This window comes from Salvia hispanica, chromosome 3 (assembly GCF_023119035.1).
Source record: "Salvia hispanica cultivar TCC Black 2014 chromosome 3, UniMelb_Shisp_WGS_1.0, whole genome shotgun sequence".
Taxonomy (NCBI): Eukaryota; Viridiplantae; Streptophyta; class Magnoliopsida; order Lamiales; family Lamiaceae; genus Salvia; species Salvia hispanica.
Window position 1 is genome coordinate 2,406,136 of NC_062967.1, and position 13,278 is coordinate 2,419,413.

Genomic DNA, 13,278 nt, shown 5'->3' on the forward strand with positions numbered 1-13,278 from the left:
CGGGAACTACAGCAGCAGCGGCGACTCACAATCAATCGACCTCAACGACGTCCAAACGGAGGAGCCCTCTGATAAACACACTAGGCGCTCACGCCCTCCGGGGCAAAAGGCCAGCATTCGCAGCGCCAGAATGCCTGCAAGTTCCTCCCGCTACTCGGCGGCCGCGTCTGGATTGCGTAGCGCGCAGCCGCCTTTTGGAGCTCAGTCCGTGGGCCTTGGTCCCCATGTGGTCTTGAACAAGAACCTGGATGTGCAGTTGATGAAACAACTGCAAGAGAACTGCCGTTTCTACGAGTCCGCGACCGACCCGGTCACCAAGGCGATATACTATGAGCTCATGTGTAGGATCAGAGAGGACCTGGGGTGGTCTGGTTCAGCGGCGCCGGGGGCAGGGGCGGCGGCGGCAGTGGGCGACGAAGAAGAGGCAGAGGATTCCGACTCCGCCACCGAGTAGATGGTGGCGGTGTTTTTATTTGTTTTTATATGTTTTTTTTATAAAATGTTCGTTGTACAATTTTCCGGTATCCATTTAATACAACGAATATTTGGTCTCATCGCTTTTTTTAATTTTATTATTATCTCGTTTTCTAATTATTTTTAGTCCGATAATTTTAATTCTAATTGAATTAAAATATAAATTCTAATTGAATTAAAATATACAAAGAATAAAAATAAAGTGAAATGTGGCTAACAAAAGTGTCCACTATTGCTGCGAAAACTTCTTTTTGTAGCCGTGGACAAATAAAAAGTGGCTATGAAAAAAAATATAAAGTGTCCAGCTAAAATGTCCACCCTACTATGGATGCTATTATGCACCATAGTATACATTCCAACAACGAGCCATAAGTATATCTAATTTTAGTGAATCCGACCAAACAAGTAAATTATTATAAATATTTTAACCATATTATATGGATGCTATTATGCACCATAGTATACATTCCAACAACGAGCCATAAGTATATCTAATTTTAGTGAATCCGACCAAACAAGTAAATTATTATAAATATTTTAACCATATTATACATTCCAACAACGAGCCAAAAGTATATCTAATTTTAGTGAATCCGACCAAACAAGTAAATTATTATAAATATTGTAAATATGATACTGATATACTTTATATAATTTAAAAAATTCGAATAACTCCACAACACCTTACCTGCTAGTATTACCTAAAGTTATGAGAGTAAATACATAACTAATACTTACAAAATGTTTGATAGTATTTGTTCCGTATTAGTAATACAAAAAATTTGAAGTTTACTTAAATATACTGCAAAAAATAGTTTTACTGGACAAAATCGAATTTCCAAACAATTTCCTTGGCAATGTGCAATTATGTAAATTATGCTGAATGCCTGGTTTTGTTTTCCTATTTTGAGTCAATTTTTTCGTTATAAAAATACATATCCGTATCACTCTTATCCTTACAAGAATCTGTTCTTCAACTTTTTCCCTAAAAAAATATTCACTAAGCTATCGGATTCGCCTCTTACAGGCGAATTTACGGTTGCAGATATTCTGTCACACTCGTAATAATTTCATTCTGATTGGATATACACACACAAGCGTCCATATTGCTGTGTGTATGCGATTGCCATACGAATTCGGTGCCTGAGAAATCAAATTAATGGCGGAAGTGAATCAAGGGCGGCAAGCTCGCAAACGGCGCCGTTCGACGTGGGACGTAGCTCCGTCTGGGCAGCCGGAGGTAGTTGCCGAATTTTGGGAAATTAGGGTTAGGTTTTCATGGAAGATTAAAATTTGTTGTTTTTTTTCCTTTTTTGCAGGCTGATGAAAGGGATTGTGGGGATGACGAAACCAGGGCGCCGCCGGTGCTGCGGAGACATGTGTCGCCGCCGAAGAGGGATGATGATCCCAATGGGCATTACGTGTTTAGCCTCGGCGAGAATCTCACATCTAGATGTAATTATTTTTAATCTTCGTTGCCTGAATTTTAGTTAGTATTCTTGATTGTGTGCAGTGAAAATCAATGTCTAAAAACCAAATCTTTAATGATAAAAATCAATTTAATGATATATTATAAAGTAACTGTGAACTTTATTCTAGCGACTTTGGCTGTACTTAAAGGCACTCCTTTTTTGGCACTAGTGTATACAATGGAATACTTAATATCATAGCTATTTGGAAGGAATCAATTTAATTGTGAACTTTTTAATTGGATGAGCTTGCTCTTGGCTTGTCTTATGGTCCAATTATCTCCATGTGGAGTGTTTGAATCTTCTTTCTGCTTGAATTTGCAGATAAGATACTTGGCAAGATGGGTGAAGGTTAGGGGTCACGTGCCTGATAAGAAAACCTTATATTTTCATCATTGTTATTGTTTCAAATCAGCAAGTTGCTAGTGCTGTAGGCACCTTTGGTCGAGTATTGGATTGTTGGGACCGTCATACACGAGAATATGTGGCTATCAAAATTGTTAGAAGCATAAGAAAGTACCGTGATGCAGCAATGATCGAGATTGACGTGCTTCAGCGCCTTGCTAAGTATGACAAAAAAGAGTCGCAGTAAGTATTCTGCAGCCAGCTAGTTTCTGATGGACTCTTATATTTATCTTATTTTTTGGTCTTTTTTGTGTGGCAGTTGTGTGAAGATGCATAGGTGGTTTGATTATCGCAATCATATATGCATAGTAAGTATTCCTACTTGATTCCTTGCCTACCTCTTTTATTTCAGCTCTATGTGAATGCCTATCTCTTCATTGATTAGTAGCACTATTCAGAGGTTCGATTTTCTTTCAATTAATAATTGCTGCATATTAGGATATGCTATTAATGTCTGTTTTGAACTCCCTATTGAATGGAATATATGATCCTTACTCAACTCATAAACAATGGTGACTATCTAAGGGAGAACATACATAATGATCTATATTGTTTTGTTAACTAATTGTTTGATAATTTGCATGACATTCGGTGAATGTCTTTGTTTTGTGCTCTCCTGAGTTTTTTACAATTATCATAGCTTCACAGAGAACTACCTTTCAGTGGATTTTAATGGTCTTATCAGGTCTTTGAGAAGCTCGGACCAAGTTTATTTGATTTTCTAAAGAGAAATAAATACTCCCCCTTTCCTGTGGATCTTGTTCGAGAGTTTGGGCGCCAGCTTTTGGAATCTGTAGCATGTCTGTAGAATTTCAATTCTGTATTCATTTAGTTTCATAAGCAGTTGCCCTGATCTTTATTCGCCTGTTATACATATTCGGCTATCTGCACATCTAACAGGGTTGCCTTTTTGTTATTTTAATATACCCAACAGATATGCACGATTTACGGTTAATCCACACTGATCTGAAGCCAGAAAATATACTTCTTGTCTCTTCTGAGTTTGTTAAGCTTCCTGTCTGCAAGGTATTTGGACTTAGGCCTTGTAAAGTTAAAAAAAACATCTATGATTGTCATTAGACTCAGTCACTCAAATCACATCCTTGAACTTTTTTGGTTGATCCAGAAAACGTCAGATGAAACAAATTCCAGGTGCTTACCAAAGTCAAGTGCCATTAAGCTGATTGATTTTGGTAGTACTGCTTTTGATAGTCAGCTTCATAGCTCCATTGTCTCAACAAGGCATTACAGGGCACCTGAGATCATTTTAGGTAAAAAATTACTGTTGTGAGTGAGATTCACAATGGCTCCTGTCTAATTCTTATGAGGTTTTACTCCAACAATCTGGTGGCATTCATATCCAGATTGTGTCAAGACCTGTTGAGGCTATCGAAATCAGTGCTATTAGGTTTGATTATCCAGCCTCATAAAGGAATACTCCGTATTGTAGTGGAAATACATCTGAGTATTGACACTCTTTTACTGTTTTCTGCATATATGTTTGTTAATTTGTGTTAACTAAATGGCATTGCATATCATTGTCAGGAACTTGGTTGTGTATTTTATTATTCTTGAACAAAGACATGGAAAGGCAATGTTCTCCTACTAAGTTCAAGGGGACCAGTATTGATTTCTGTCTGTCTGTGCCAGGTTTAGGATGGACGCACTCTTGTGATATTTGGAGTGTTGGTTGCATACTTGTGGAGCTTTGCACGGTTTGTTCTGCTTCTCCCTCATCCACTAATTTCGTTGTACCATAGGAAATTCTATTTATCTGATATGTTGAGATCTGTCTTTCTAGGGTGAAGCACTTTTCCAAACACATGAGAACCTGGAACATTTAGCTATGATGGAGAGGGTTTTGGGACCACTGCCAGAGCATATGATTCAAAAAGCGACGTAAGTTCTTGTTAGGGTGATTATTTGGTGTTATACATATATCTTTGACCTTTTCTCTTCATTTTTCCTTTTTCTTGGTTCTTTATCTCTTGTTCTTTTGTAGGCAATATTTTGGGTTTCTAATTTTCCTTATTAGCTCTTGACTCTCAATACTTTTTTGGCTTTGCATGCATCGAAGCATACTTCTCTCATAATATATTCGGTCTTTAAGATAAAAATTAGCTGAGACTATGCATGAGTCGGCCAAAAAATAGAGTCACCTTCATGTAACAAAACACAAGAGGGGAAATTGAGATGGTTTGGGTTCCTTGTGGGTTTTGCAGCAAAGGTGCTGAAAAATATTTCAGACGATCCAGACTGAACTGGCCCGAGGGAGCAGTTTCCAGGGATAGCATCCGTGCTGTGAGGAAGCTAGACCTATTGAAGGTTGCAATCTTCTCCCAGATGTTGATTTAAAAACTATACCATACTTCATGCTAGATGCATATCCATTCTTTTCTCTTGTTATTTCTTTGTTTTGTGTTTGTGCTCCTCGATTTTCTAACACCACCATATCGTGATTGACACCATCTGCTTTTGCTTCTCCGCCTTATAACATGGTTAGCTATTATTTGCAGAATCTCGTGTCAAGGCATGCTGATTCCTCCAGATCCTCTCTCGTGAACTTGTTGCACGGCTTGCTGAAGTTTGAACCATCCGAACGTCTCACTGCTCGGGAGGCGCTGGAGCATCCTTTCTTTAAGGAACCAGCTTAGAAATTCCTCACCTTGCGTGTAAAAACACGTGTTTGATCTATATCTAGCTCTGTAGCAAGTAAAACGATCATGATATAACAGTATCTTTATTTTTGCTGTGTCTATTTGAAAGCGCAATAATGTCCTCTCAGTTTTGCTCTATGGAGAGAACCTTCTTTCCCAACTGGGTGAGAGTTCACAGTAAGACTGCTTTATAAGCCCATGGCTGGAACCCTCTCTCTCTCTGTGCTTGAATAATACCCGTTTTGAGGCGAAATCGTCGTGTTCGTCTCAGGAACATGCTTTTGGTGAAAACACTTGTTTGATCAATTTTTCACAATATTGCTTAAAAGTGGAGATATTGGTATGTTTTAGTGTATGTCTAATGAAAAGACAAAATGGGATGTTGCTTAATCCAAAAGATGTGTAAAGTGTTCGTTTGCTGTATATGTGACACAATGATCTTTATAAAGCAATTGTTTGATATACCAATTTGTGTGCATAAGGTTAAGATTACTCCCACTGTCCCTGATTAATTGTCATTCTTTTCCATTTCGGTCTATCCAAAATAATTGTCACATTTCATTTTTACTATAAATGATAAGTAGATTTCACGTTCCATTAATTCACTTCACTTACATTTTATTATAAAACCAATAAAAAAGTGGGTCTCAACTTTTTCAATCAACTTTTCTTTACATTTCTTAAAACTCGTGTCCGATCAAAGAGTGACTATTAATCGGGGACGGAGGGAGTAAGAGATAGGAATAAATTTGAATGTGGAATATAATTAATCTCTATATATTCCTTATTTTATAATCGGAGTTTTCTTATGTAAACTTTAAATAACCCAAGCATAATTCATAAGAAATGTTAGTTATTGTGTAAATATTTATTGTAGTAACTTTTTCGGTGACAAGATTTTTTCATTTTTTTCATAGTACTACTATTCTTCATTTAAAAATGTTTTTACATTTTTTATCATTCATAATAGTTACTACTAAATTTTATTTTTTGGTAAATTAATATACTTCAAAACTTGAACCCATATTTTTATATCCACATAACTTTTATTAGTTCACATATTTTATATATTTTGAGTTCAGCAAATTAATCACTGATCGATTTTTCTACTTCTACTCTATTTCTAGATCCTGGAAGTCCATTTGTGCTTCCATTCCATACCTCAAAAACCCTAGCCTAAAACCCCATTTCTCGATTACCATTTTCGGCGAGAGACAAATTCGTGACAATGGCGTTTAGGTCAAGAGAGATGATGAAGAAACTTGTGAAGAAAATCGGAGGCGACCAGAATCTAGCGCCGGGAGTGAAAGATCAGCTGAAAAAATGGGTGCCGGATCGCAAAATCGTGATGGGCCGAGCCAACCGCGGGCTTTTCGCCGGCCGCCATATCCAATTCGGCAATCGCGTCAGTGAAGACGGAGGCAACAAGTCTGTATGTTTAATTTATTTGCTTTTGTATCTGTAGCTTTCTATGCATATCCGATTATTTTTGCGCTTTTTAGGTTTGAATCGTTTCATACCAACTTATTGAAGGCACGCATAATTTTTGGAGCGGATTGTGTGTTGTTTAATTTAAGCTGTGAATTGAGCTGCTATATTTGCGAAGTTTAGTTTAGTTTAGTGTAAATTTTGTATAAGGCTACTAAAGAATACATAAACTGGAGAGCTTTACTAGTAAGAAATTTAGCTAATTGTGGATCCCTTAGATTCTTTCCAAACATGATTTAATTCGATTCGAGACTGGGATGGTGGTGATGTAGCAGTAGGACTAATAGTTGTTGGTGAAGAACTGCAGAAACTGCATTTATGATGGAAATTTTAGCTAGGTATTTTTGAGAAAATGTATGATGCTTGGTAACTTTTCTTTGCTTGATCATTTATTGATAATGGTGATTCTTCCGTTCTTGGTTGCTGTTATTGGTTTGTGCTATGGAGGTTTTTTAGGTTGTTGCTGTTTAGCTTAATTGTAAGAGGTCAATCTCAGTCGTAAATATTGGAAAATATGAATGTTTATAAGTACTTGCTGATAGAAGAAGCATGTTGTAGACTTGTAGTTTAAAATATGAATAGTAGGAGTAGGTGTTTTGATTTGTTGAAACACATGATTTTTTGGCTCTATCTTCCATTCTTCTACAATTCTGAACTTCATATATTCCCATTCTTGAATTTCTTGATTTGCAATTGTTCCAGGACAAAGAGGTGCTGGAAACCCAATGTGCAGGAGAAGCGGCTCTTTAGCTACATTCTAGACCGTCAAATTCGTGTCAAGGTGACTACACATGCGCTGCGCTGCATAGACAAGGCAGGGGGAATCGATGAGTACTTGCTCAAGACACCTCACCACAAGATGGACACAGAAATGGGTCTTTTCTGGAAAGTTAAGATTGAGAAGATGTATCAAGACCTTGGAGGTAAGCAGGTTGTCTTCTTTGCACCTGAGGATGAGGCCAGCTTTGAAGAAAAATTCAACGAACTAAGATTAGAACAGAAGGCTGGACGTAGGGACGCCAGGAGAAAGATGTATGGTTCATCCGCCAAGCAAGAGCCAACCAAGGATGAAACAGACGTGGGCGAAGCCAGTCAACTAACAACATCAAGAAATGAAGACGGGAGCTCTCACACTGACTTCCATGAACCATTGGTCGCGAATGCTTAGTGTTGTGTCTCCTATCACGGGGCAGTCTTTTCCTTGTCTTTTGGCATTTCCACCGGAGATGCCCTCTGTATCTTGTAATCTTGGCAAGAATAACAGTTTTGTTGGCTTAGGTGGTCCGTTATTATAATCACTATATAAGTGCTCTACTTTTTGGGATGTATGTTAAAATTCTGCAGCCATTTAGTTGACGACTGGCTAGCAGTAGATTTTCGGGTATTTTTCAGTAACAGGCAGGTCTCTGTGTTTTTAACATTGTGATTGTCAATTACTAAAATAATATGGAATTTTCAACAAATGTTGATGTTACTCTACGATAGTTTTCTATGCAATGCATTGATTGATATGTACACGAAATGTGGAGGTGTGGGGCACGCGTTGCAGGTGTGTGGAGCAATAGAGGAACGAGACATTGTCTTGTGGAGTACAATGATTGGTGGTTTAGCAAATCATGAGAGAGCTAATGAGGCTACTGAGTTCTTTGAGGAGATGCAGAGGGACAGATGTGAATCCTAATGAGATCACATTCATAGGTTTGTTATCTGCTTGCAGCCACGCAGGTTTGGTGGTGGATGGGCTAAGATATTTAAATATAATGGAGAGTGGTTACAGCTTAATCTTTGAGATGGCCGCGTGGTTGCAGCGGAGCATCTCTGGGAGCTTGAACCGGGTGACACGAGGAACCTCATACTGCTAGCGAACATCTGTGCGGATCTTGGATTAGTGTCATAATCAATATAACAAAAATGTGGGTGGAAAAAATTAATGTCAGAAGTGGGATTTGAACCCACGCCCTCGTAAGAGGACCAGAACTTGAGTCTGGCGCCTTTGACCACTCGGCCATCCTGACAACTGTGAACGTTTACATAACTTTTTAAGTATAACCAGCATTTGCTTTCTTTTTTGAACTACTGCAATCTGTTATCTGTATATATTACTACTATACACAGAAAATAATGGTCGTCTTAGTTTAACACAAGTTTTAGTAAAAATGAAGCAAGCGATTTGTGAGTAGAAAAAAGTATTACGATCCCACTTTGTTGTTTCTTATGTTTATTAATACATACAGATATTGGTGGGCCATGTTTGATATTTTTATAAATAAGTGTAAACGAGAGTAAAATATAAAGAAATTGTGTCCATGAAAAGTACTACTCCACTTGAAATGAGGTGGAAAAACAGTTTGCGAATCTTACTTTTATATAATTATTTTTATGATAAAATGTGTTGAGTGATTAAGTTTGTGGAATGTTTAATCCACTTAATAGAATTAGTAAAATAGTAGAAATAAAATGAGACATTTACTGATAGATGGACAGAAAAAGGGAGTATGATATAGCATATATCAAAATAAGCTGGAGCATTGGTAAAAACAGATATCCTAGTAACAATTAGTCTTCACAAAACTACACATACTTGAGAGTTGAGACAGCTACCTACAACTGCTTTAGAAATGTGTCTCAAACTCTTTTTTTACTACAAAGCCAAAATCTCTCTTTTGTTACTTGTTAGCTGCACCAAAGTCTCCCTTCTAGCTCCAAGAATCCTCTCAAAAATCATCATCTTTTACCCCAGGGCACTGGTGGTTGAGCAAAAACGCGATCAGTTTCATGAATCTTCAGCTCATGTCTCATGACGAGCTTTCGTCTTCAGAATCAGCAACCACTATGGATTCAACAGCAGTATTGACGGATGGCCTTTGCCTTGACCTGTTTTTAGATCCTAAATTCATGCTTTCTGGGATAGTGTGGCCAGGAACTCTGGCTAGCCTGCTACTGAAGCGCGATCCCTTTGGCCTGTGGACTAGAGGCATATTCTGCTTGAGACTGGGAACTTTTTCTTCGTCTTCGTCTTTGTCTTCATCCTTTTCTAGGTCATCTTCATCTTCATCTTCATCCTTTTCTATGTCATCTTCCTCGTTCTCCACATATTCTTCATCCTCAGAGCCATCAGCACCGTCACTTTCTTCTGGATTGTGTTTCTCAGTATCAGTTTCAGTAGATTCACTGTCCCTTGAAGATGTTGCTGAATTGTTAGATCCATCTGAGGTATTTGTCATCCTTTGCAGGCTCGGGTTGTCTTTCTGCATTCGTTCTTCAATAGTCTTTCTTTTACTGGAAGACAATGATATTGTCACATGATCATAATCACAAAATAAGAAAGGGACAGCTAAAGGGGAGAGGATTACTTGAGTCAAAGTAAGAATGTGTTTAAGATCAATACAAATTGAAAAGACAACTACCAATGCTAAAGATCCATGCTATTTCAGAATCTTAGCAGCTTATTAAAGCATGCCACTCAAGCGTCTAATTCAAATTTCAGAGTAAAACAACTCTTTGTAATTAAGTAAAGCAAGAGAAGAAAATATAAGAAAGAACATAATGAGAAATAGGTTACTTACTTCGTATCTTTTATGGCCTCTGCAATATCTCTGTCGTATTTATCTGTAATAAAATAGGTGCTGTTAGTCAAATATCGAGGTGGGGGGAGTAGATTTATCTGTATTTTTTAACTCTACAATAGACTGTCTGGCTGTTGTCCGTGTATATGTGGATAACCTATAGTTTCTTGACCTGTAGCTATAGCTCCAAGCATGACACGTAATTCTATTCAACGTTAAAATACATTGACAATGGTCAGTTATCAAGCATAAATTCACAACATTTTGACCTTGATGTGCTTTTATGAAGTATAGCAATTTGTTGTGGTGTGTCATAAGCCTGGTTTATCTAATTCCAAGCTCTCATACAGTGTCCATATCTCAAGCCTTAAGGTCACACGATTAGAATATAGTCATTTGCAATTAAAAGTAAATGACTTATTCTGTCCAAGAATCAAGATACAAGTCATGAAACCGTCATGGTGTCCAAGCATCACGGAAAAAAACAATCAATGAAAAGCAAATTTGCAACTTCAGCCTAGTACCTTAACTGTTAGCATGTGCAACTATAAGCAAGTGATCAGCAACAACACAATCTAAAGCTGTTTTCTGGAATTTGGCCCATAAACATAAAATCAATACAATGCCACCACAATAAGCAGGACTAGAAAAAAGGCCTTCAGGTATTTATCAAAATATATAACTACATAAATCCAACACATACCAAATACGTAATCAGGACGCTTGTTAGTACGACATGATCGAGTTGATACAAAGTTGTGAAAACCATTGAATAGTAATTGCTCTCTTTGCAACCGGTACATCGCCTTCTCTTTTTTCTGTCAAATGCAGTAATATAGAGATCATGCCATTTTCGGAAGCCAACATAAAATTTGATATATGACAAAAGTATAGTTCTGGAAACGATTCTTACTAACCTTCTGCTGCTTTGCAAGAACAGGAATTACATTCATTTCAATTGATTTAGCAAGAGCAACCTCCCATTTAAATTTACTAGATGAGAATTCATCCTACCATCAAAAGAAGCAAGGAATAAATGCAATGTGGCAGTGAGGAAATTGTGTAACAAAACAAAACATGCATTCATACCACAATCTTGTTGAATCCTTCTAGATTGGTAGCAAGGGTTTCCCATTGGCAGTTTAATGCAGGGGAATTATCCTTCTTTTTGGGTTGCTGATTTTCAAAAGAGTGAACCTCCTTATATAATCTGTGACCAATTGTCTCGTTTCCATCATACCTGTAACCAATAGTCATTAACCTCCATTACTTCCTTACTTACAAAACTAAACTTCTACAGCAACTTACCAAAATGATACTCTGTCGCCATCACTTCCAAGCTTGTCCTTTCGAAAATAAGAAACACCAGTGCCATTTTTCATTTGCTCACTGATATAGGACACAGCATCATATTGCTGCAACAAAAACCAGAAAAATGGAAAATTCAAACAACTGTATGTTTCAGCATTCCCACTGGAAGTCCATTATGCTACCTATAGCCTTAGAATAAAATCAGACCCAAAATCTTATAAAAAATATTGAGCAAGAAAATGATATGCATAATTAAGCGTGCAAAGAACATCAAGTGTAGATACGTACATCTGCTCGAACTTCACAAAGAGCTTTAAGAATCATAAGACGAGCTGTTGGATCGAGCTCCTTATAAATGGATATTTCCTCCCTGAACATTTAAGAAAACAACATATATTAACGGGATTGAGAGGAAATACAGATTTGCAGTTGTGATAGCGTGACATTAGGAATTACAACTGACAAAATATCAAGAAACAATATACCCCTTGGCTCCAGTTAAAGGAAAATCTCCTTCAGCAACCTGCAAAGCAAGATGTAGGGCAGCTGCATCTTTTAGTATTAAAAAACCATAACAGCACTTTGGGGAAACTCAAGTAGCTAATCTCTTCTGTGCAAGTAGTGAGAGTGAGCTCTATGGTTTAATTTCGACAACCCCTGTTCTCCAACTAAAAAAATCCATACCGATAACAATTACAGGTTTGACCTACCCAAGGCCACCACGTTGAGAGAGCCTTACTGAGAGCAGCCATCCACCCATCAGAGGACTTTAAAGTTTGGGCTTGCTTTGAAGAGAGAATTCCCTAAAATATTCAGAAAAGGCAAATATAATGAAGATCTAGGAGATGCATCAGATTTGTTTTTTCAAAATTTTGATAAATAACATCTTATTTCAAGAGCTTGGCAATTTTTATAAAAAAAATGTACTCTAACTTGTGAGAAGCAAAGGAAACCTTCAACAGTGCTATGTGAAGCTGAGCAAGTGTACTGTTTTGCTCAATGATTGCAGTTTCTACGTCTTCAGCTGATAACTTCAGATCTTTACCAATCACCGGATGGAATACCTGTAGGTGCATTATTCACAAGTGAAAACAACTCACAACTTCATATCTTTTTCGAAAAAACCTAAGATCAAAAAAACACCGAAAAATACAACATTGTACGGTTCGTGTTTGGAACATGAGATCAAAATCTCTTTCCACAGCGAATCGCTGCCTACCATAACCACACATTTGAAGGAAGATATAAATCATGAACTGAACAGAGGTGGAAAAAAAAGTAAACGTATCAGAGTCATGGAAAAAATGGCGTGGAGGAGAGCGATTACGTGGAGAAAGTTGAGAACTGAAGCCAACTCCCATCGTTGGCGAAGCTTCGTGCGGGAGGAGTCGAAGTCGGTCATTTTCGGCGAGGATGGCTCCGACGCTCCAGCTGCGCCTTTGTTTACAGGAATTCCGGCCAACGGCGACGGACCTCGGTTAGCTCCGGCCATGGAATGAGATAGTCTGCAACAAATTTGAGGGTTTAGTAATTTAGTAAAACTTGTATTTATTGGGGGTTTTGGAAGGGGTAAGTGTGAACTATTTGGTTTCCCGCCTAAACTCCGTCACTCTTTCTAGTTTCTACTCTGTTCGTGAATCGTGCCCTTCTTAAAAATGCGAAAAATCATTTAAAAACCGAATTTATTGTTTTATGATGTTATTTCTACGAAATAAATCTAATTCAAATTATAAATATTCCCTCCTCTTGTGAATGGCATTAGAGCATCCACAATGGCGGCGAGCGGGCCGGCTAGCCAATTCCCGACACTGGCCGGTCCGCTTGCCGAACCATTGTGGCCGGCTAGCGCCAATTCGGCGAGAAAATAGGTGAGCGCTGCCCGATTTAGCGTCGCTGGCCGATACGCTC

At 38.0% G+C, this 13,278-nt stretch overlaps 3 protein-coding genes and 1 non-coding gene across 7 annotated transcripts; 2 read left to right on the plus strand and 2 right to left on the minus strand.

Moving 5' to 3' along the window:
• Positions 1-1,419: 1,419 nt before the first annotated feature.
• Positions 1,420-5,106, plus strand: LOC125214563 (serine/threonine-protein kinase AFC3). 4 transcript variants are annotated; one of them, XM_048115641.1, is made up of 12 exons: positions 1,420-1,714; positions 1,794-1,929; positions 2,268-2,294; positions 2,378-2,531; positions 2,608-2,656; positions 3,034-3,148; positions 3,283-3,374; positions 3,475-3,619; positions 3,999-4,063; positions 4,150-4,247; positions 4,571-4,673; positions 4,865-5,106. In XM_048115641.1, exons 1-12 carry the CDS (start codon positions 1,634-1,636, stop codon positions 5,000-5,002), a joined length of 1,203 nt encoding a protein of 400 aa, XP_047971598.1. In that variant the 5' UTR covers positions 1,420-1,633; the 3' UTR covers positions 5,003-5,106. The 4 variants fall into 4 exon arrangements, with proteins under 4 accessions (XP_047971598.1, XP_047971599.1, XP_047971601.1 ...); XM_048115642.1 differs by lacking the exon at positions 4,571-4,673; XM_048115643.1 differs by lacking the exon at positions 1,420-1,714 and having other exon boundaries at positions 1,817-1,929; positions 2,370-2,531.
• Positions 5,107-6,110: 1,004 nt separating this feature from the next.
• Positions 6,111-7,913, plus strand: LOC125210531 (54S ribosomal protein L24, mitochondrial-like). The gene is made up of 2 exons (XM_048110074.1): positions 6,111-6,433; positions 7,196-7,913. The coding sequence occupies exons 1-2, from the start codon at positions 6,234-6,236 to the stop codon at positions 7,659-7,661; spliced, it is 666 nt and encodes a 221-aa protein (XP_047966031.1). The 5' UTR covers positions 6,111-6,233; the 3' UTR covers positions 7,662-7,913.
• A 511-nt stretch (positions 7,914-8,424) lies between these two features.
• TRNAL-CAA lies at positions 8,425-8,508 on the minus strand. The gene has a single exon. It is a non-coding gene; the product is annotated as a tRNA-Leu (tRNA).
• Positions 8,509-8,970: 462 nt separating this feature from the next.
• Positions 8,971-12,906, minus strand: LOC125212624 (DDT domain-containing protein DDR4). The gene is made up of 11 exons (XM_048112838.1): positions 12,698-12,906; positions 12,324-12,434; positions 12,081-12,173; positions 11,856-11,893; positions 11,659-11,740; positions 11,368-11,474; positions 11,149-11,299; positions 10,977-11,069; positions 10,763-10,877; positions 10,060-10,102; positions 8,971-9,772 (listed from the first exon to the last, which is right to left on the minus strand). Exons 1-11 carry the CDS (start codon positions 12,860-12,862, stop codon positions 9,289-9,291), a joined length of 1,482 nt encoding a protein of 493 aa, XP_047968795.1. The 5' UTR covers positions 12,863-12,906; the 3' UTR covers positions 8,971-9,288.
• Between the last annotated feature and the right edge of the window lie 372 nt (positions 12,907-13,278).

Coding starts and splice junctions, on each gene's coding strand:
- LOC125214563 (XM_048115641.1), top strand. CDS start 1,634: ATGGCGGAAGTGAATCAAGGGCGGCAAGCTCGCAAACGGCGCCGTTCG. Junction 1,930..2,267: donor CGAGAATCTCACATCTAGAT/GTAATTATTTTT, acceptor TTGAATTTGCAG/ATAAGATACTTGGCAAGATG. Junction 3,375..3,474: donor TTAAGCTTCCTGTCTGCAAG/GTATTTGGACTT, acceptor TGGTTGATCCAG/AAAACGTCAGATGAAACAAA.
- LOC125210531 (XM_048110074.1), top strand. CDS start 6,234: ATGGCGTTTAGGTCAAGAGAGATGATGAAGAAACTTGTGAAGAAAATC. Junction 6,434..7,195: donor AGTGAAGACGGAGGCAACAA/GTCTGTATGTTT, acceptor CAATTGTTCCAG/GACAAAGAGGTGCTGGAAAC.
- LOC125212624 (XM_048112838.1), bottom strand. CDS start 12,862: ATGGCCGGAGCTAACCGAGGTCCGTCGCCGTTGGCCGGAATTCCTGTA. Junction 11,894..12,080: donor TCTCAACGTGGTGGCCTTGG/GTAGGTCAAACC, acceptor CTTGCTTTGCAG/GTTGCTGAAGGAGATTTTCC. Junction 10,103..10,762: donor GCGTCCTGATTACGTATTTG/GTATGTGTTGGA, acceptor ATTTTATTACAG/ATAAATACGACAGAGATATT.